The 9,817-nt window shown below is 44.6% G+C and overlaps 1 protein-coding gene across 1 annotated transcript; it reads right to left on the bottom strand.

Moving 5' to 3' along the window:
* Positions 1 to 3,395: 3,395 nt before the first annotated feature.
* On the bottom strand, positions 3,396 to 9,411 carry Gimap7 (GTPase, IMAP family member 7). The gene is made up of 2 exons (NM_146167.3): positions 9,331 to 9,411; positions 3,396 to 4,583 (listed from the first exon to the last, which is right to left on the bottom strand). The coding sequence occupies exon 2, from the start codon at positions 4,548 to 4,550 to the stop codon at positions 3,669 to 3,671; it is 882 nt and encodes a 293-aa protein (NP_666279.1). The 5' UTR covers positions 4,551 to 4,583; positions 9,331 to 9,411; the 3' UTR covers positions 3,396 to 3,668.
* Between the last annotated feature and the right edge of the window lie 406 nt (positions 9,412 to 9,817).

Here is a 9,817-nt window from a genome sequence, read left to right as displayed (position 1 = left end):
TGACGCTCTCACTTCACTGTGCGTCTTTGTTCCCTTTGATCTCTACGTATCTCTGTGAGTCTGTGACATCCACTTCTCAGAAAGTTCTCAGATTATGAAAACAAGATCATTTCCTGACATTTTGCCTGTGTGTGTGGCAACACCACACCTGTTGTCTCCACCTCAGCCATTTTCTGTTTCGACACTACTTCCTGGTTGGGCCTATCATGTAACAACATGGTCACCCCACAGGGTAGAGTTAGAATGTGGGACTGACATCTCTCCCCTTACATGGAATCCCTGGACAGTCTAATCATTCAGTGTTTGGGATGAGTGGTGGGGATAGACTGGACATGGTGAGACCTTACCAGAGAGATCTCATTGAGGTGTTTCAGGTTCTTCTACAGAGCCTCCCCTGCAGACACTCTCTCCTGGGTCCTGAACCAGAGCGAAATACATGTTTCCTGTCAGAGTCTCACTCAGAACAGAGCAACAGTGGCATTTCTTCTTCCCCAGGAGCAGTAGAAGGACCTTTTCTGGCTGTGGCATGTTCTTTCATGCTTGGCGTGTACTTGAGAAATGAGGTAACATGGTTCTCAAAGTGTAAACTGCCACCCTTCTTTTGTAGGTTTAGTGTGTATTTTGAAGCCATGCAGACTTGAAATTCACATCGACAATTATAGATGTCCAAGATGAGCCATTGTGGATATCAATCACAGAAGCTGCATCAGTCTAAGACAACAAGGCAGAGGGTGGGGATGCAGGACCATCCCCCTCTATTGACTAAGACTCATTTTTTTACAAAAGAGAAACACATGCAATTATTAAGCTCCTAACGTTTGAGAGTGTGCTCCTAGACCTGGGTGTAGAGTTTTATGGCTTTAAAAACAAGAGAATGTAGGGCTGGAAACATGGTATAGCAGTTAAGAGTGCTAGCTGCTCTTCCTGAGGAACCAAGTTCAGTTCTCAGCATCCATGTGAGGCAGCCCCATAACTGTCTGGAACTCCAGCTCCAAGAGATCAAAAGCCTCTGGTCTTTAGTTTCAAAAATAATAAAAAACAAATCATTAAAAAAGAATCCAGTCATTCTAAAATGGAACTTCTGCCCAGTATGGTGATGTACACCTATAATCCAAGCACTCAGAAGGCTGAGGCAGGAGGATTATGAGTTTCCAGGCAAGCTTGGGAAACTTAAAATCAATCAATAAATCAATCAATCAATCAAGCAAGCAAGCAAGCAAGCAAGCAAGCACTAGGGATATAGCTATGTGGTTACACAATTGCTAATGATCCTGGAGGCTTGGGATCCATCCCCAGCACCACAATAGCAAACGTACCAATTGATGACATGTGCAGTGTAAGTAAGACCTCATTAGCAATGCCAAAATGTTCAAATGAAACATGCAGTAAAAAACAGTGTGTGTGTGTGTGTGTGTGTGTGTGTGTGTGTGTGTGTGTGTGTGTGTTGTAAGTGTAAATGGAGAAGGATGGAGGAGAGCTATCTGAGGTAGAATTATGTTCTGGGGGCTTCAAGGGCAGGGCACATTGCTGGACTGTCATTCTGAAACCAGATGTAATGCCTTAGAAAATGGCCAGGACACACACACACACACATACACACACACACACACACACACACACACACAGAGAGAGAGAGAGAGAGAGAGAGAGAGAGAGAGAGAGAGAGAGAGTTTATTAAGGTAAAACTCAACCGTGCTAAGAAAATTGCTCATCACAGAGATATTTATTCTGAGAGACAATTACCCATTTGTTTTTAGAGTATATATTTAACATTGTTTACTTAATAACTATTGGGTTCTTCTAACCATGTGTTCATGGATAGCTTCTGGATGCAAAAGTTCACACTCTGGTTGGGCAGGTGTTTGGAATCACAGCTGTCAGAGAATTTCAGGAATTAGCAAGAAGGAGCCAGAGATCACAATGACTACATTAGTCTAAGGGCAATCAACTGACCTTTAGCTGGTATCAGGAATATCTTAATCCCATCTGCTACGTTTTGTAAAGCAAGGTATGGTGGGCAGAGCACACCCTCCCCCAAGGTACCACTCTAGAATAGATGAAATTTATTTGGGGAAAGTGGGGATTGAGAAGAGAGGAGAGGCAAAGAAAGAAAGGGTGGAGAGAGAGAGAGAGAGAGAGAGAGAGAGAGAGAGAGAGAGAGAGAGAGAGAGAGAGAGATGCCAGCAGGAAACACGTGAAGAGAGAAGGGGAGAGAAGAGAGGGCAGAGAGGGAGAGAAAAGGGTTAGAGAGTGAGAGGCCAAAGTCTTTTTATAGAGCAACCAGGCTGTTGCTAGGTAACTGTTGAGCAGAGCCTAGAAAGAATGCTAACATACTAACACCACCAATTATACAAAGAAGGTCAAGTAAAGGAGAAAAGGAAATGGGTTTTGGGCATGGGCCAGAAGTTTCCTCAGCTGGGTTGCAGGTATTCATAGCTACATCACCCCTGGGGTGGAGACTGCTAGTCAGATTCTGAGCCTCTCCTGCTGAGTGGCTCTCTCTCTCTCTCTCTCTCTCTCTCTCTCTCTCTCTCCCTTTCTTTCTCTGCCTCTCCTCTCTTCTTAACCCCCCACTTTCCCCAAATAAACTTCATCTATTCTAGAGTGGTACCTTGGGGGGGGGGTGCTCTGCCCACCATACCTTGCTTTACAAAACATAGCAGATGGGATTAAGATATTCCTGATAACAGCTAAAGGTCAGTTGTTTGCCATTAGACTAATGTGGGACATGATTGTTTCTTTGGAATGTGTGTGCTTCTATTCCTATTTCTAATCACCAATTAAAATTACCAGTTGCCATTTTTCATATCCTAATAGAGCTTCACCAAAGACACAAGAACTGGGCAAATGCTGAAGGAAAATCTGAACAAAATGGAACCAACTCATCCAGAATACCAAAACCCTGAATTCACAGAACAATGAGCATCTAACATCCTATAGTCAAGAGGGATATGGTCTTCATTCAAGCACTGACCCTCAGTCACAAGGTCTAGGACAGTTTCTTACAGACAGTGTGGGGAGACACTTTTTCCTCTCTGCCTGTCCTTGTGTTCTGGCCCACATATACTATGTGTCAGTAAATCATTCCCTGTGGGCAGCAGAGGCTGCGTGGAGTTAGCATTAACCACTGTGAGGGAGGGAGTGACTGAAGAACTACAACGAAAAGCTTGGAGATGCTTCCTAGAGGAAACACTGGTATGTGGTAGTGATGGGGATGTAGGGGGTTGGGGAGCAGTGGTTAAGAATTTGACTTTGAAATCTAGAACAAAAGTTCCTATATTTCCCTAACACCATAGATGATCGCCTTTAACAATAAAATCGGAGCTACAAACTGAGAAAAGGCTATATTCTGCCTTTTCTGTTAATGTGACAAAAAAAAGTCTCACAGAAGCAACTTAAGGGAAGCAGTGTTTATTTGGGCTCATGGTTACAGAGGCATTTCAGTGCATCATAGTGGGAACGGTAGGACAGGCTAGCATTGGGAGCAGAGGGCCGAGTGTGATCCATCCAGCCTTGGAGCCTGGCACTGAGCCCTGACTCTGGTACACTGAATCCCTGGCTTTGCTATCTCTTAAATCTGCAAATGGCTGTTAGAAAAGGGTCAGCAGGGAGAGTGGTCAGGAGTGAGGTGGAAAAATGCGCAGAAGAAGTGAAAAAATGCAGACTGCTTATGAAAAAAGATGCCATATTTTCAAAAGAACTTTCTTAACTTCTTCAATAATCTGGTTGAATATGTTCTTCTCTGCTTCCTCACGAAGGTTTCTTATCTTCAGATTGTAATTTTCCCTAATGGCTTGTATTTTTTTCTCTCTTTCCTGAGCACTAAATTTCCTAAGAGCATACTCCTCCTCCACTATTCTAATCTCCTTCTCTGGTAGGTCAGTGTAAATTTTCCTCAAGATCTCCACTTGCTTCTTCAGCCTTCGCTCCGCGTCCTTGTATACGGGATGGGAGAAGTAGAGACCACCATTGTTCTGCACCAGGGTTTCTACAAGCCCCATCAGCTCCTGCACCTGCGTTTCCCTCTCAGCCCTCTCTGCTTTGTTATTGATGGCCAGGCAGCGATTGCCACACTCCTTGATGATGCTTTTCAGGTTTGTATCTGAGTCAGCAATGAAGTCGCTTAAGCTCTGGTCCTCCAGATCATCTTTGCGGGTGAACAAGACAATCATGTACTTCATGACTTCCTCCCCAAAGATAGCCTTGATCCTGATAACAGTTTCTTGCTCTTCCACCGTGAAGCGGTTCAGTTGCAGAACCAGAATGATGGCATGAGGCCCAGGGCAGGACTGGAGGACACACCGGCTGATTTCAAGGCAGGTGGTTTCCAGTTTTACCTTGGTGTCGAAGAGCCCTGGGGTATCAACAACCAGGAGGTCTCTTTCCTTCCACCTGCGGGAGTCACTCTGACAGTTCTGGGTGACAGCATGGGGTGCGATTCTAGAAACAAATCTCTTTTGCCCCAGGATGGTGTTTGCTGTGGCGCTCTTTCCACTTCCTGTTTTCCCTACCAGAACAATCCTCAGAGAGTTGTCACTGGGCTCAGCCATGGTCTTAACGTGGAAGCTCTGGAATCCAGGTGCCTTGAGTACGGTGTCAAAGAGGAGAAACTCGGTCAGATAAGGTGGAAACCACACTGACTCGTCTGACCTTCTGTCTTCCCCCTCTGCAAATCTAAACAGCCTAAGACTTCTGAGAGACTTCTCGTCTAGAACACTCCATGCTATGTCTTTCCTAAGAGTCTAGGCTGCTGCGGTCCCTTCTCCATTCCCTGTGAGGAAATCACCCACCCATCCTAAAATCTGACCTTTTACTATCATATCGTTGTATAGATTCAACTGTTTTTGAGACACCAGCTTAGAGGAATCCAGGGAGAAGCAATTACCATTCTGTCCTATGAAATAGCAGTCAATAGAAGCGTTAACAATCTGGCCATATGCAGTGGCTAAATTTAAAGTATGTCTTTATTTGTTTCTGTGTTTTGAGACAAAGGTCTTACTAAACATCTCAGGTTGACTTAGAGATCATGGCCTGGATGGGAAGTTTATCTTTACGTATATAGACAATCTACTGCAGAGACGGATAGCACAGGAAGACTAGGGCACTTGGTAGAAGGTATGAAAATTGTTTAATTCTGTGCATTATTTAGGGCAGTGTTGGCCTTACTTTCTCAAGCTGTAAATTATTTTTCAAAGGTTCTCCTATTCCAGGGAAATAGCAGATAAATTGAGATGTTTAGCAAAGTGTTCGGAGGTCACCAGGCTCGGAACTACAAGTGACCAACCCACCCTAAGGAAAAAACCTAAGAAGCCAAAGTCTGAATCATGAGTGGATTCTGTGTATAATCACGAGTGGATTCTGTGTATAAGTATCCCCTTTTAGTTTAGAGCCAAGTCGATATAGACAGTGAGATAGTCCAGGGACCATGGAAGATAGACAAGTTATGTCTCAAGCTCCCCATCAAAGTGCACAGTTCCTCATAGTTTCTCAGAACAACTGTCTTACATTAAACTCCAGGTGACTGAAAAACTCCAATGCTACTCTACTGCCCAGCATCTAGGGAAAGAAGGAATGCTTCCCCATGCTTTCTATGAGGCAAATAAACCTCGCAGGCCAAAGTTGACACAAGATTGAAGAAAAATGCAGGCGGATTTCACATACAATTATCAATGCCAAATTTCAATAAAATATAGGTAAGACAGAATCCCATGGCATTATAAACATGACACATTATGACCAAGTGGGATTTCTGTTAGTGCAGTTTCTACAGAGTGTCTTTACTCAAGAAGAGGAAAATATTAAGATAACCCTCCAGCCAATATTCATGCAAGAACACTGCAGGAAATGTGGATTGATGCAAGCTTCTTATCTGTTTGTCCTTAGGTTTTTGTCTCTACTTTATTCATTGGGTCCCCAAGCTAGCAAGTTATTAGTGGGGAAAATATTTTCTACTAAAACTCAGATGTTTCTGACTCACTTTCCCTAAGTATTTGAAGAATTAGCCAACTCAAATAGAGAAAACAAGAGACAAAGGGACATTTTCGCTATCCATAGTAAAACTACAGGGAAAAAAAAATATCAAATTTCAGACCTTATCCAGCAATCTGTTCCTTGCAAGTATAATGGTTCAGTATATGGATAGTAACACTGAACAAGTGCCTAAGTAATTTGCAAATATAATGGATAATGACATCATAAAGAAAGTATGAAGGTGGGAGTCAATCCTTGTGTACTGAGGATGATATAAATACAGTACTCAGATATGGAATTCTCAAATATTAAATAAGTATGCACATGCAAAGAATGTAGTCAGGTGAAATGAGAGTACATCTATGAAATAAGCATTGGGTGGTCTCCCTGCCAAGTGATGGATGCAGAAATAAGCTCAAGAGCTCTGATCATGGCATCTAACTTCCTCCACTTAGTAAAAGGAGCGACGAGTAGGAAGTTCCAGATAGACTTTTCATGTGTTTACTTAGCAAAGGTCTGAACGTGCAGCCACACATTCCATTGAGACAGGTGTGGGAGAAGCAGGAACTCTCTGACAGCAGATGGGGAAGCTAAGCTACAGGTCTATGAAAGGCCATCTCTGAAGTATTTACCCTGGATATCACAATATCAAATGGGAAGATGTACCCAGTGACACACTGAGAAGAATACAAAGAGAAGAGTGCAGAACCCCATTCCTGGGGTCACAGTTACAAATGGCAAAAGCAAAGGATGGTCCCATTTGCCATGAGTAGGAGACTGGAGAAGGAACTCACACACGCACAGAGGATGACACAGCAGCACCATTGCTCAGGACCAGGAGGTGGGGAATGACCTCCAGCATCACTGTCATCAAGACTTGTGTGCTGAATACAACAAGACCTAAGATCCCCACCATTTACCTGGGACAGGGTGTCGCACACACTTCTATGCCTAGATATAAAAGGTATGTGTTGTATCCATTACATAGACACGTAAAGATAAGGAGAGGGAGACAAGGAAAGGAGATGGGAACACAGAGAAATATTAGGCAGTAGGTCTTCAGGGTAGGCTTCCTGGAGCTGACCGTCCTGTAGGTTTAACTTTGGAATGATGTAAATATGAATTATGGTTTTATAACAAGCATACATTGGAAAATCAATTCTCCAAATCAAATATAAAGTGAAGCAAGAGTGTGTATATCCATGTGTCTTTAAACAAACCAAGTTCACTGAAGATATCTGAAGTGTGTAGAAAACAAACAAACAAACAAACAAACCCAGAGATAATGTAGAAGTGACTGGAAATTTTTATAATAATAATAATAATAATAATAAACCTAAGAACCATGTTGATATTTTTACATCCTCAAATTATCACCTGTGTGTATGCTGGAAATGCAGACACACACACACACACACACACACACACACACACACGACAAACAATGCCATTCTCCCTCCTAGCAGCCATGGCTCCCTCTCCTGAGCAGGCAGTCCTCAGTACTATTCAACTCCATGGAATCAGGGAATCCTGGGTGAGTGCCAGGCCCACACTTCTCACTAGAAAGGATATGAAATGACCTGTGATCCTCACACTCAGCTCTGCATCCTAAGTCAAACTAAATCGGCTGTGAATGCTTTGTGACGTGTGCAAGAAACCTGAGGGCTGATGGTGGGTGTTTCATCCAACTGAAGATGACACTGCGCCTGACATCCTGAGTGGATAAAAATGGCTCTTTATGTTGGGCACAAAAAGACAGATGCAGTTGCACATGAAACTATATGTGAGATGTCTACTATCAGCTTTAAAACAATCCCGGGGATGGGGGGAGGGGGGCGGTGTGCAACAAGCAGTAGGCTAGGATAAGCACTAAACCTGATGTCCAGGAGTTGCTATCCTCTACTCTCTGGCCTCACCTTCTCTGTAGCCATGTAGTATTTTCTCCAGTAGCAAGTTAAGGTTTGTGTATGCATTTTCTAAGTACAGCTCACTATGTGTTGCTTCAGCACAAATGCATGTTTTATGGGAGTATTTTCTCCACATAAAGACTTAAGGATGGAGAGTCCATTTCTTTCTAATTTGATAGGTATAGGTTCCAACAAGTCCAAACACCACCCCCATGCCTGTACTCACACTGCCCAGTGCAGGGACTGGAGACCAAGACCCTCTAACTCCACCACACCCCTTATAACCTTCCTGCCTCATCCTCTGGTCACGATTCTAAAGGCCAGTAAACATCTCAGCAGGTGTGCCACCTGGAACAGGAGGGGAGAGGACAGCCCATCCCCCAGGAAGTGAAGCTGGAGACAAGCTGCCCTAAGCATGCCAGGTGAGGACATCATGCCAGGTGAGGACCGCCCATCTCTCAGTTGGATTTTTTTTTCTTTTTTTCATACTGACAAGACAATCTTGAGAGACAAGAATCAGAAATACTCATCTCACACCAGTCTAAAGAGGTTCCAGGACACTCAGAGAACCTGGAACTGAGACACGAACAGAGAAAGTGCTTCAGAAGGGTGCAGGGATAGGTCAGGGCCTGGACCATTCTTGAGAATCTCTGAAGCCCCATCCGATTCAATTCCCTCGACTCTCACCCGAGAGTGCAACCAGCCCATCAGGGTGGTCCTGGGAACTGCACAGGGCAGTTCTGTAAAGATCATTTGCAGTGCTAAGTATAACCACCACTCAGGACTAAGTTTTTTGCCGTGAAATGCCAATTGTGTGCAGGAAATCCATACAGAGCTGGAGCCACCGCTCAGTGGCAGAGTACTGACCCAGAGTGCAAATGGTCCTTTATTAGAGTCCTCGGCATCATGAAAGAAGAAACCCCAGACTGCAAAGTTCCTAGGCTCAGTCAGAATTACAGATACACAGGTCCTTCTGCAGGTCACATCCTAGTTCCAGAGCTCCCATCCTTCACTCCAACCCTCAAACGTTAAGGATCATAGCCTCTTTCCTGGGAAGCATAAGGTGGACCTAAATGTAGAGTCAACAGCAGGACTTCAATCCTGTCCATGCTGATGGTCCTCAGAGCACTGAGATTTGATATGGGGAGCTGAAGGGAGTTAGGGCACATTTATACTTGGTGACCTGCCTCCTGGTTCTGAAGATCTGCCTCAGGGACAGCGGGGAATTTTAAGGAAAAGTGCTGGGTTTTCAGGCAACAGCTTCTAATGACATGGGTAGAGGTCACACATCAAGCAAGTATTTCCTGTCATCCATGAGATGATGGACCTCATGCTAAGCAGTCACAGAAGCCTTCCAGGATCTCTCAACATCATGTACAGAATGGCTGGAGTGCACCATGCTCACCACCCCCATCCCCTACCCGGCATGCTCTGTGGCATTCACCCAGCTTACCTCCTGCAGGGCCTTTGAGTTCTCACACCTTCTTCAAAGAATCTGACTGCACCAGGACTCTAGCTGCCTTTCTGCAAACCCTGAGCACAGAAACTGGAGGGCGGGGCCAGTGTGAACAGTTTCAGTTTGAAGAACAGAGGAAACAGTCCCCTGTTGTGGTGGATGCTTCAGTTTAGCCCTAGGTGAATCCCTTCCTTCTTGGGCTTGCTGTGATGTCAAGTCACAGCCAGTGCTTTTGTTTGATGGTGTTGGCTCTGAAGACCGTTCAGTGGTCCACATGTTGCTTAGGACACTCCATCATCTGCTGCAGGACTGCATGCTGCTCCTCTTTGCAGGAGTGTGGCCCTAATCTCCAAACTGAGAGGAGTACTCAACACTGAGGGGGCTCAGCGAAGCATGTGCCATCTCTAGCCACCCTTGAGGATCACTCTTAGCTGAACTGTAACCTCCTGAAAGATCATCCCCTGTGCCCAGGTAGCTCCTGATC

The sequence above is a fragment of the Mus musculus genome, chromosome 6 (assembly GCF_000001635.26).
Source record: "Mus musculus strain C57BL/6J chromosome 6, GRCm38.p6 C57BL/6J".
In the NCBI taxonomy this organism is placed as follows: domain Eukaryota; kingdom Metazoa; phylum Chordata; class Mammalia; order Rodentia; family Muridae; genus Mus; species Mus musculus.
The sequence above is the reverse complement of the archived record's forward strand: the minus strand, read 5'-3'. Positions and strand labels throughout refer to the sequence as shown.

Coding starts and splice junctions, on each gene's coding strand:
- Gimap7 (NM_146167.3), bottom strand. CDS start 4,550: ATGGCTGAGCCCAGTGACAACTCTCTGAGGATTGTTCTGGTAGGGAAA.